We start from the raw sequence: 12,517 nt of genomic DNA, 5'->3' as shown, positions 1-12,517 counted from the left end.
CTTCCCCCTGCTGTAATGGGAGAACCTGACAAAGGACACCTCCAGCTCCAGCCAGGGCAGTAGTGGGACTGCTGCTGCCCAAGATACCCAAACGTCCGAGTTTTCCTTACTAACTGATGGTGGAGGTGCCCGTCCAAGAAGGGCAAGGAAATGGCCCTCGCCCAGGCCCCTCGAGTTTGAATAAAATGATAAAGGCGGCCGGGCTGCTGGCAGCTCTTCACGTAATAATTATTCCCTCAGGAGAGGAAGGCCAGGCAGCGTGCATGGTGCGCGGCTTACTTCTGAGGTTAATTGTGGACCCAGAGAAACAACAGCCGGATGTGAAGGAAGAAATGTGTTGTAACAGACCCACCATACACAGCAATTCCCAACAGGAGGCGAGGGAGAAAATGGCTTCAGGCCAAACTACCTCCCCCGACCCCGCCAACGCAGGTCCCTCACGTGGGATGGAGGTGGGCCAAGTTCATCAGGTCCAGGCCCCGCCCAGCACAGAGGGGTCTTCACTGCTGGCCTGGGCTCGGGTCCCCTGCCACTCAGAACCCAGCCAACAATGACGGGCGTGGACACGTGTTTTTGTTCCCACACTTAAACGGACTCGGAAGACGGCAGCAGACAACTTCACACCAGGTCCTGAGACTCAGAAATACTCCAGCACCAGCTGTGGTCACCAGATCCCCTCACTCCTGGGAGGGCAAATCACACTTTCCCCAGGTCCCCAAAAGTTCTGAAGTTATCACGACAAATGTTATAAAAGAGAACAGAGTGGGAAACACGCTGCGCATCTGCAGCGGGCACCACAGCACCCTCCTTGGCGGGTGTCCACCAAAGTCATTGGCAACCAGCACGCCTGTCGCCACCCTGCGCAGTCGGGGAGCTGTTGGGAGCCCTGGCCACAACCGTCGGCCAGACAGGAGGTTTCCTTTGTCCCTGACCTCACTTTCCAGCAAAATTCAGACTGTGTTATAACTGTGCTCTGAACCTAAAAAGGAGCAGGTTAGTCAGGAGTCACAGGAAATTTACTCTCTGGGAAACAATCTTGCCAACGCCATGAAGAAATCCTGATGAATTTCAAAGGGAAGTTCTGACTAGAGGGGCCTCGAGGGAATGAGGAAGAAGGGTCAGACTCATTTCTGATACAGAACCATCAAGAAAGCAAGTTCGGGGCTGCCGGCTTCAGCTTCCGTAGGTCCGCACGGCTGCATTTCCACCTGTTCCTGCCTACATCCTGCAGAGCTTCAGCGGGAAGTTCTCTGTGATGAGGTGCTCAGGGTGAAGCAGCACAACAATGTTAACCTCGAACTCCACTTTGAAGTTGGTGGTCTCCAGTGTCGGACAGGTGAAGAGCTGGGGGAAGACCATGTATATGGGGACAGAGAGGCCCCGACACACGTCCCCATTGGCTATCTGAATGTTCTGAATTTCTGTGGCATCGCGGGCGTACCCTTCTGCACAGCCACAGGTCTCCACGTGCACCAGCTGCAGCTCGATGCTTTTGATGGTGGCCTCCGAGCTCTCCACCACCAGCTCTCGCATTAGTGGGTGTGTGATAACACAGCTGGTCGAGTTGAGATGTCCTCTGATGAGAAATTTGGGGAGCAAGGCTCTCTCTTTGACATTCTGTAAGGTTTCAGGTGTGACAGTGAAGTCCACGGGACTCGGAGTCAGTTTCCCCTTCTAAGGAGCAGAGTGAATGATGAATTCACAGGTCTTAGTCAAGTCCTTGGCCAGCAGGGACCGCCTCATGTCACAGCGCAGGGTATACTTAGTGAGGACCCGACGAGGTAACGTGTGATAAGCCAAGGCCTGGCACACAGCAGCTCTGGGTAAAATGGCAGCTGTTTTGTAGTAAGGATGAGAAAACACAGGCAGCAGGACTGCAAACCCCTGGACGGTATCTAGACTTCACAGGCCAACCTGGGAGATGTGGGTCAGCCCCCAACTCGCTCTCACTCGCTGGGTTCTCTGCATGGGCAGCACTGCACTGGGTGCCAGGGCAAGGGCAGAGCTGTGCCCCACATGGGGAAGAGAAGAGATGCTAGTGACAGTGCTCAGAGTCCTGGAGCTCAGGCCCCCAGGGCATCTCAAAATGAGCTCTTCATACCTTAATCTGAATGTTGACAAAGACGCTGTGATAAGTCTCATACAGAACTCTTACCCTTCACGTGCAGAGGAGATTCAAAAGGAATTTCTGTTTTGCCACTGGGAAATTTTCCTGGTGTCTCCATTTCGATGGTACTGTTGATAATCTGGATGGGTTTAACAGAATTATAGAATGCTTCAAACACACCCACACTCTTGGCGCTGAGTTGGAGGTTCACGGCTCCTTCCACTGTCAAGTAGACTCCCTGGTGCTGGACCGAATCCTTCCCAGATACGACCACCACCCCAGAGAGCATTTCCCTGGTGTGATAAACCTTGTTCGCTCTTTTAACCTTAATGTCCAGGGCGGTCCCCATCTCGAATACTCCGTTTCGGGAAACACTTCCGGCCACGCATGACCCAAGGGAAAGGAGGGCACCCCGTAGATGCTATCTTGTTCACCACTTTTATCACACAGTTTGTTTGCCAGATTACTGAAGGGGAAGCTAAGGAAGAGATCTGGTCATCTGTTAATTACTTACTCTTCATTTCTACTTCTTTAATCTATGGAAATAACCAACAGGTTAGGCAAGATATTGTTTGATCAAAAGATTTAAAAAGTATGCTAGGGCCAGAAATGAGTAGAGCATGCGGGCGTCTGATTTAAAAGTGAGTTAAAATGTAGCTTTGCTAAATTAACAAGAAACGAGATTTTCTGCTGAGGACGGCTTCCTGAAAAGAATTGCTTACAACTGCACCCCCCCCCCCAGGCCCCTGTCAGACATCATTTCATTTCTATGGGATTAGGGACAAAGATCCACCTTCTGTAACTTCATGCTGAGAAAGGGCATTGAGGTCTTATAGTGAACATTATCGACATGGGTTTGAAGCATCTCTCTGCTGACAGCTTTAGTTGCTCATTTACATATAAGGGCAGAACAAGCTACAATTATTTTGATGCCCACAAATATGTAGATTATTATGAGCAATAGTGTTAATCCCATTCTCTTAAGGCCAGTTCTTGGAATTGTGCTAGCCATATATTCAGTACTGCTCAAGATGGCACAGCTTATGTCATGGTTGCAGTCTGGTCATCATGAAGTTAGCTTTTCCCATCTGGTGCCCATTATAGTACCCATAAAATACTCAGAAATGTGCATCAGATACTGAATCTGTGACTTTATTGTCTTAATCATTAACTGCTTGAACCTGCTATTTTGGGACGCCTGGGAGACTTCAGCTTTTCTACAAACAAGAGGCAGAGGACCTGGAGGAACATTTGTATTTGGTGAGGGGTTGTGGGGGTGGCAGAAAGTTCTATTCAGTTCCACCTCAACAGAGATCTGTGAGAAACCAGAGCAATCCAGAGAGTGAAAATGCTTTAAAGGGATAAAATGATGGCTATTCAATGATGGCTATTGTTATAATTATTATTTCTATTAATAATAATGATAGTAGGGCTTAGGACCAATAAATTTGTGAGATAAAATTTCTTTTTACTCCTCCTTTTCCTTTCTTTAATGATGCTCCTAGAATCTTTGGGGAGATTAATGCATTTAATTCCTGTTGAGGAAGCCCAAAGGGCTAGACATCCTGTCCCTTCCCACTGGCATATTTCCAGTGACACTTACTAGGCTTTTCTTTTCCCATTGCACTTCTTCATAGCCCACCAATCTTGAATTCCATTCTGAGAAGTTCTTCTCTCTCATTATTGGCAAAGCCTATTCAACCTAAACGAAGTACATTTCCTTCCTAAATAGCCCATGTGTGAAAAGAATGGGTCTGGAATACTGCAGAGAAACAAACATGCTGCCATCACACCTATCCATATTCTAACTGTCACACGAGATGAAGGAAGAGGTCCACCACCTCTGTGGAGTCCCAACCACTGGAGTGTTTTCATACATACCTGAAACCTTACCTTGCTTATCCTCTCTGAGGATCCACTTTGTGTTGGACACTTTTTTAAACACTTCATAGGATCATCTTTGATTTTCAAACACACACACTCAAGTGAAGAGATGAGATGAACGAGACTAGAGAAGGTTAAATCTCTTGGCCAGCTTCAAAACCATAGAGGAACAGGGAATCAGCCCCAGGTGAGCCTGATTCCAAAGCACAAACTTGTGTTTTTTTCCCACATTACCACGAATTTTCAGGTTCTTCATTGTACTCTCCAGTAGATTCTAGGCAGCAGGAAGAAATGAGTTTACCTGATTTGTAACTTCAGTGCCTGGCACAGTGTTGGAATTAGTATCGGTTAATAATTAACATGCATTGCCCATTTCAGATATGTTTATCATTTTGTCATCCTTTCTAAGATCTTGAGGGCAATATCTTGCCTTATACTCCTCTCAGCAGCCAGACTGCTCCAATATATTACAGATATGTTGTTTATTTCTCCTCACCTTGTCACCTGATGAGTGACAGGCAAAATTATGAGTTCAGTGACTGTATGTAGAAAAGATTATTTCGCCAGAGATTAAACACCTAACCCCAGTCAGCCAATGAATGTCTGACAATGGATGGCTCCATATCATACTATTCTGAAAAAAGAGTGAAGTGGGTGTCCCAATGAATGTTGTTCTTTGCATACAAAGGATGGTACCTCACACTGAGGGCTTCCCTTCAATTTGTTCTAAATAATTTCCTTCACACGTCAAACAAGGCAACCTGTTCTTTTATGTTTCTTGTTGAAAGCCAGTTTATCCACACAGTGAGGAAAGAAGAGGAAGTCGGGAGTTTCTGGATGGTGTTTACATTTTCTCCTGACATATTTTGTTCCGAAATATTTGTTCTTCCAAGAATCTGACATAGTATCTTGTTAGTACCCTCAGGCTGTCCACATTTTAACCTTATCCCAGCCTTAAACGTTAGCTTCACTCAATTATGTATGCAGTTAAAGTGTTTGTTTAGAGAGCTTTCCATCACAAGCACAAAATAATAATCAGGTATCATTTTGTCAGTCTATGTTGCCAGCAAAACTCTTCTTGATATTTTCCCAAATTTGCCTCACATTAACTCACCTTGTTTCTATTTCTTGACTCCTTGTCCCCTTCCTTCCTGAAGTATTGAGAACACGAATCTCCCTGTCAAGTTAATTCCTCACTCTTTTGCCAAACATTCTTTATTTCATTTATTTATTGGGCTCATTCATATCCCCAGAGTTTACAATAATCCAGAGATTCACTGAATTCCAGTTTAGTATTTTCTTTGCCACTAAATTCATCTCTTTATTACTGTTCAAGCTTTAGCAGTATGCTTTAGTGCCAGAAAATACAACATTTATCTCACAGCTGAAGTGCAAATAGGATATTCCTCCAAATATCTTGCTCTTTATCCAGGAGCTATAAAAGACCAAAAAAAAAAAAATTCTTTGTAACTTAATGTCAGCATACTAGCTCCAGCTGTGCTGTGTACAATTACAATAACAACCATCATATGTACAACTTAAGCTTGGTCAAATATTTACTAAATGCACACAATGTTGTAGTAATACCTCAATTCTCTTTGTGTTAATTTTCAAGAGTATTAAATCATTTGAGTTAAAATATGAAAAGTCGTTTTACATTTGTCGACACTAACATTAAGGAAACCTCACTCACCGGAAATTACTCAAATACATGGAAAATAGAAGTCAGATCACACAAACTCCAAGATGAGTCAGTCAAAAACCAAGATCAGAACCCAACACAACAGAGCTGGTAGCCTCTGTGTCCCTCCTGGGTGCCTTGGACTCTTTGCTCTAAGGCAGTTCAGTCAGCCCAGTGTCCTATTCCACAAGAAAAGAGGATCCCTGCCCCCAATGCCCAGCAAGGCACCTTCATATCTGTGTCTGACAGCGACATACTCTGAGGTAAGTTTTGGTCAAGAGCTAGACCACTGCATCCTCATAACAGAAACATAATATTTCACCCCTGGGTCAGATTCTCCCAGCTGGGCTTTTGATCAAGAAGCATGTTCAAACAGTTGCTAAGCATCTTATATATAAAACATGCATAAAATTTTTTGAAAATTGTAAGGATGTAGGGTAAAACTTTAAAAAATTTGAAAGCTGTGAAGAAAATAAAAAACAAGCAATTGTTTTTATTTTTATATGTCTTCTAGATATAAAGCCAGTTGATTAGTTTAGAAATTTAGGATTGATTTAAAATACTTATAAAATTCTCAATTTTGGTACAGTGAATTACACAAATGCTCCCCAGATAGCTATAGGAAACTGAAGTTATTTTTCAAAGGTAATAGAGAATATTGAGTCTTAGATATATATAATAAAAAAAGAAGACTAAATATTCTTTGGGTGACTTTTATAATTTTATATTTTATTTCTAAGCTTTTATGTCTCCACAAACAACATTCTGTTGGGTCCTACAAAAGGCAATTTAACTAGACATAAAACAATTTCAGCAAAAAAGTCTTCCTTTGTACTCATTATCTAGTTAACTTTCATATTTCAGGAGGGGTTTGGGAAAACTGGTACTGATTCATACAGCAAATAAGTGAAGAATAGAGAAAAAATTCTTGACCCATAGTATTGGGTTCTGCTACCAATTGTACAACCTATTAACAGTGTGATGTAAGGAAAACACCTCAAGTTCTTTGAGTGGCAACTTTTTATCTGAAAAGGAGAATAGAGATAGTCATACAGAGTGCAGTAAGTCAAAAAGAGAAAAACAAATATCGTATATTAATGCATATATGTGGAATCTAGAAAAATGGTACAGATGAACCAGTTTGCAAAGCAAAAACAGAGACACAGATGTAGAGAACAAATGTATGGACACTAAGGAGGGAAAGTGGAGGGGGTGGGGTGGTGGTGGTGGGATGAATTGGGAGATTAGGATTGACATATATACACTAATATGTATAAAATAGATAACTAATAAGAACCTGCTGTATAAAAAACAAATGAATAAAATTCAAAAAAAGGAGAATAGCAGTATTTTTCTTATCCACCTTATAAGGTTTCTATGAGACTCAAGACAGCGATCCCCAGCCTTTTTGGGACCAGGGACCAGTTTAATGAAAGACAATTTTTCCATGGATGGGGGTGGGGGGAATGGTTCAGGCGGTAATGTGAGTGATGGGGATTGGCAGATGAAGCTTTGCTCACCTGCCCGCCACTCACCTCCTGCTGTGCAGCCCGGTTCCTCACGGGCTACAGCCTGGGGTTTGGGGACCTCTGAAATAAGATGCCTTGGAAGAACTTCCTAGTAAATAATAGAACCTATTATTTAAATTATTCATATTCAGTACCTCCACTATAATGCTGCTTCTTTATTCATGCTCTCCATAGTAGTCAGTGAAGATAAATTCTGTTGAATGCAAAGTTTTGAGCACCTTGGTCTGTCAATATTTGCTCACATGTTTTCATTCTAGGTCTAAGTTGTGGAGAGAGCTTTTTTTTTTTTTTTTTTTTTTTTGCGGTACACGGGCTTCTCACTCTTGTGGCCTCTCCCGTTGCGGAGCACAGGCTCCGGATGCGCAGGCTCAGCGGCCATGGCTCACGAGCCTAGCTGCTCCGTGGCATGTGGGGTCCTCCCAGACCAGGGCACGAACCCGTGTCCCCTGCATCGGCAGGTGGACTCTCAACCACTGCACCACCAGGGAAGCCCTGGAGAGAGCTTTTAATCACAGTTCCCAATAGCCAGAGGGCTATAGCACTAGCAGAGTTCCAGCAGAGCAAAAGATAATTCAATCATTGTATTAAACATGCAACATATGGCATCTGCAAATAAGGACAGTTTCATATCTTCTTTTCCAGTCTTCACACCTTTTTTTTTCTTTCCTTATCACACTGGCTAGAACTGTCAGTAAAATGTTAATAGAAGAAATCTTTATCTCCTGATATCTCACTAGTCTTTGTTTTTTCATCATGTTTTTGAAGATTGCAGAACTAAACACCTGCAATTTGGGTTTTCTGAGGTTTCTTCTTGATTAAATTTTTGTTATGCTTTTTGGCAGGAATACTCCAGAAGTGATATTGTGTTCTTTTCAGTACATCATATTATGCAGTCAGAGATGTTACTAGTGAGTTCAATTTCAATCACTTGCCTAAGACGTTGTCTGCCAGATTTTGTCACTGTAAAGTTACCTTTCCATTTGTTAATTAATAAATATATTAATGAATTTTGAACTATGGGAGAATCCTGTGAATCCTCAATGTTTAACCCACTATTTTACTCATTTATCAATGATTCTGGCCTCAATCAATTTTATGATGATGGTTGCCAAATAGTGATTTTCTACTTCTCTTTTCTTCTATATTTAGTTATTGGTCTTCTACAGTGAAGAAGAGCTTCATCATTTTATTTGTTTATTTTTTATAGCAGTGTGGACTTACAGAATCTTTTTTTTAATGATTTTTTTTATTGGAGTAAAATTGCTTTGCAGTGTTGTGTTAGTTTCTGTTGTACAGTGAAGTGAATCAGCTATATGTATACCTATATCTCCTCCCTCTTGGACCTCCCTCCCACCCCCCCATTCCACCCATCTAGGTCATCACAGAGCACTGAGCTGAGCTCCCTGTGCTATACAGCATGTTCCCACTAGCTATCTATTTTACACATGGTAGTGTATTTATGTGAAAGCTAATCTCCCAATTTGTCCCACCCTCCCCTTCCCCCACCGTGTCCACATGTCCATTCTCTACATCTACATCTCTATTCCTCCCTTACAAATAGTTTCATCTGTACCATTTTTCCAGATTCCACATATATGCATTAATATACCATATTTGTTCTTCTCTTTCTGGTTTACTTCACTCTGTATGACAGACTCTAGGTCCATCCACATCTCTACAAATGACCCAATTTCATTATTTCATTTAATTGGTTATAGTTCACCATCATTATTAATTTTGAGCTTAAATTGTCCCAGATTTGACCAGTAGGAGCCCCTCAAGCTGGCTCTGTATCCATTTGATATGTCACCATTATTTGTTAAGCACTTCTTTACTTTCTTACACAGGAAGATGTTTCAGGTTTATCATACTTTCCTTCCCTGGTCATGGGGTCAGCCATTTTCCCAAAGCATCCTGGTTCCCTTCCGTAGAGAATGGGACTGGAAGCCATAATTTGCTGCTAGGTATTGTTGTTGTTACTTATAGGTTTTTTACACTAATTTGTTTTTAATCTAGTCTGCAAGTCTTAATCTTTTGTTGGACTATTTATTCTATTTACATTAAATATAACTATTGACATCTCAATTTGTTCCATTTTAATAATAAATAAAATAATTTAGTGGTTATCCTAGGTATTACAACATGCACCATTCCCTGTTTAGTGTATTTAAAAGTGTATAAAATGTTAAAAGCTTACAAGATGTTAACTAAATATACTCTTCTCCCTCTCCTGTGTTAATGTTTTCATGAATTTTCCATTCATATATATTTCAAACCTCATAACATATTATTTTTAACAATAAATATTTATTAGAATTACCCACATATTTACCCTTTCCAATGTTCTTTATTTCTCTCTACAAGCATTTTCCTGTTTCAAAAACCCTGTTTAATATTTCTTTTCATACCAATCTGCTAGTAATAGATGTCTCAGGTCTTATTTGTATAAACAAATTTTTATTTCACATTTATTTTTGAAGGGTTTTTGATGGGTTTAAAATTCTAAATTGAGAGTTATTTTCTTTCTGATGTCATTTCACTGTTTTTCTGAGGATGACTTCTGTCTTATTTTTACTACTTTGAAAGTAATCTGTGTTAATCTCTGGCTGCTTTGAAATTTTTCTCTTTAGTTTTCTGCAGTTTTACTATTATATATCAAGTTTTATGGGTTGAATTGTATCCCCCAATAAAGATATGCTCAAGTCCTTATCTCTAATACCTCAGAACATGATTTCATTTGGGTACAGTCTTTACTTTACTTTACATCTCCTAAAATGAGATCTTTAGGGTCCTAATCCAATAGGACTGGTGTCCTTACATAAAGAGGAGATTTGAGCACAGAGACAGACACACAGAGGGTGGGTGATGTGAAGACACACAGGGAGAATTCCTTGTGAAGAAGGAGTGTTAGAAAAATGCATCTACCTGCCAAAGAGTAGCTGAAGCTACCAGAAGACTGGAGAGAGGTATGAAACAGATCCTTCCCTTCCAACACCTTAATTTCAGACATATGGCTCCCAGAACTGTAAGACAGTGTTTCCATTGTCTTAAGCCACCCAGTTTGTGGTACTGTGTTACAGCAGCCTTTGGAAGCTAATACACAAGGTATGGTTTTCTCTACATTTTTCTTGCCTATTATGCTGGTCAGAAATGTCAATGCACCATTAGCACAAAGCACTTATCCTACCTGAGGACTAGAGCACTTTGGAATGTAGGATTTGATGTCTTTAGCAAATTTGGGGAAAATTTTGGACATTATCTCTTCACATATTCCTTCTATCCTACTCTCTTTTCTCTCCTTCTGAAATAACAGTATATGTTAGACCTCTTCACCATAGTACATATGTCTCTTACAATACTTTCTGTATTTTATATTCTTTTTTTCTCTGTGTGCTTCAGTCTAGGTTTGTTCTAATATCTATTTCTTGTTCACTAATTCTCTAGTCTGTTTCCCTGTTAGTAAAACACATCAATTTATTAAATCCTTAAATCTAGTTATTGTACTTTTCAGTTCTAATTTCCATTTCATTCTGTTTTATAGATCCCAATTCTTTGATTACATTATCTATAGTTTTATCTTACATGTATTAATTATAATTATTTTAAAGACCATATCTGATCTTTCTAAATTGTGAATATCTATTTTCCATTTTTGCTTTTCATTCAGACTTGTTTCTTGGCTTACTTGGTAACTTTTGATTGAATACTGGGTATTTCTTGTAAAAAATTATAGTGACTCTATATGATGTTGTCTTTCTTCAAATAGATAGTGTTGGCTATAAGCTTGATCCAGTTGGGGGTTGTCTATTTCAGATTAACCTTTACTTCTTGGGTGTAACACTTTCAGATATCTCATCACAAAGCGTGGGGTGTTCATGAGGGTGGCTCTTCCTTGATTGGCTCTGAATGCTAAACCTTGACACCCTAGTACCATGAGACTGTAAAATCTCTGCTAAATTTTTGACATCTTAGCAGCAGATTTTTGCATAATTTTTGAGAGTGTTGCCCCCTACCAGCACTATTTTGGAGACAACAAATGTCTTGGAAATTTTTCCAAAAAAGATTCAGTTTCATCTGTTATTTCCTTTTCTATAAGATCTTTCCCTTCAACTAATGGCTGTCTTGATTGCTCTGAACTCTGTTTGTCTCCCTAACCCTGTGAGGCTGCCAAAAGTGCTAGACTGCCATTTTCTGTTTGGCTTTGGTGCCATAATCTGTGAATCAGCAAAGGCCCTAAGGAGTAAAATGTAGCCATAAATACCAAACTCACTTCAATGAAATTCATTTCTCTTCAAGATCTTGGACCTTAATGCCTGGTTGCCTTAGATGCTTTCTAATGTTTTCAAAGAACTGCTTTTCTTCTCCCAACCCCCAAATCTAACTCATAAATTTCTTGGTGGAAGTTTTTTTTTGGTACCAGCTATACCATCATAGGCGGAAGTAGAAGTGTTTCCTACTTTTTGAATCCTATAACAAAGGAAATGATAATTTTTGCCTTGCTGCCCTAAGGAATATTTGAAGTTAATTTAACCTGGAGAAATGGAAAGTAATAGGAAAGGAAAATTATTAATTATTTTAGTAACTTACTCACCAAATCTTCACTGAGTACACAGTTTGTGTGAGGCATTGGAAAGAAAGAAAGAAAGAAAGAAAGAAAGAAAGAAAGAAAGAAAGAAAGAAAGAAAGAAAGAAAGAAAGAAAGAAAGAAAGAAAGAAAGAAAGAAAGAAAGAAGGAAGGAAGGAAGGAAGGAAGGAAAGAAGGAAAGAAAGAAAGAGAGAAAGAGAGAAAGGGGGAGGGAGGAAGGGAAGGAGGGAAGTGGGAAGGAACTCCTTATTCACATGGAGCTTTTATTCTAATGAATTTAAATGGATTGATATGTAAGTAAAAATTTGTCAGCTAATGATAACTGTCTTTGTAAGCAGATAGTTTAGGGGGTTCCCCAGAGAAAGAGAACAAGGAATGGCTTTCTTGACATAAGAGAACCCATTTTAGCCTAAACCATTTTGTGATCTAAGCCTGGCCACAATGCTTGCCCTTGAACAGGTCTCACTAATTAATGATTTAAAGGAGGGGATGCAGAAACAAGGGAGGAGCAGTCAAGAAACAATAGTGCAGCTTTGGGGCAGGGTCCTGGTTCCTCAAGGAAAATACATAATAATATATCTTTGAGTTCTTCAGGAACTAAGGCCCACACCCAAGTGGAGGATGGAATTATGATGTTGATCCTTCTGGATTCAGTCAACTACAGCTTGGACTCTGTTGACTTTTGCCCCAATTCTATGCTGAAATCCCCTCTGTTCAAGTCCTCTCATGAA

At 40.4% G+C, this 12,517-nt stretch overlaps 1 protein-coding gene across 1 annotated transcript; it reads right to left on the bottom strand.

The window, feature by feature from the left end:
• Positions 1-772: 772 nt before the first annotated feature.
• Positions 773-2,502, bottom strand: LOC101271488 (vacuolar protein sorting-associated protein 26C-like). Its single transcript, XM_033421328.2, has 2 exons — positions 2,252-2,502; positions 773-1,676 (listed from the first exon to the last, which is right to left on the bottom strand). Exons 1-2 carry the CDS (start codon positions 2,454-2,456, stop codon positions 1,219-1,221), a joined length of 663 nt encoding a protein of 220 aa, XP_033277219.1. The 5' UTR covers positions 2,457-2,502; the 3' UTR covers positions 773-1,218.
• Positions 2,503-12,517: the final 10,015 nt, after the last annotated feature.

The sequence above is a fragment of the Orcinus orca genome, chromosome 15, assembly GCF_937001465.1.
Source record: "Orcinus orca chromosome 15, mOrcOrc1.1, whole genome shotgun sequence".
Taxonomy (NCBI): Eukaryota; Metazoa; Chordata; class Mammalia; order Artiodactyla; family Delphinidae; genus Orcinus; species Orcinus orca.
This window is presented reverse-complemented; position numbering and strand designations above follow the sequence as displayed.

Excerpts from the sequence above, each read along its gene's own strand:
- LOC101271488 (XM_033421328.2), bottom strand. The coding sequence starts at position 2,456 with ATGGGGACCGCCCTGGACATTAAGGTTAAAAGAGCGAACAAGGTTTAT. Across the intron at positions 1,677-2,251 it reads CTATAATTCTGTTAAACCCA|AGAAGGGGAAACTGACTCCG; the intron begins TCCAGATTATCA and ends ACTCTGCTCCTT.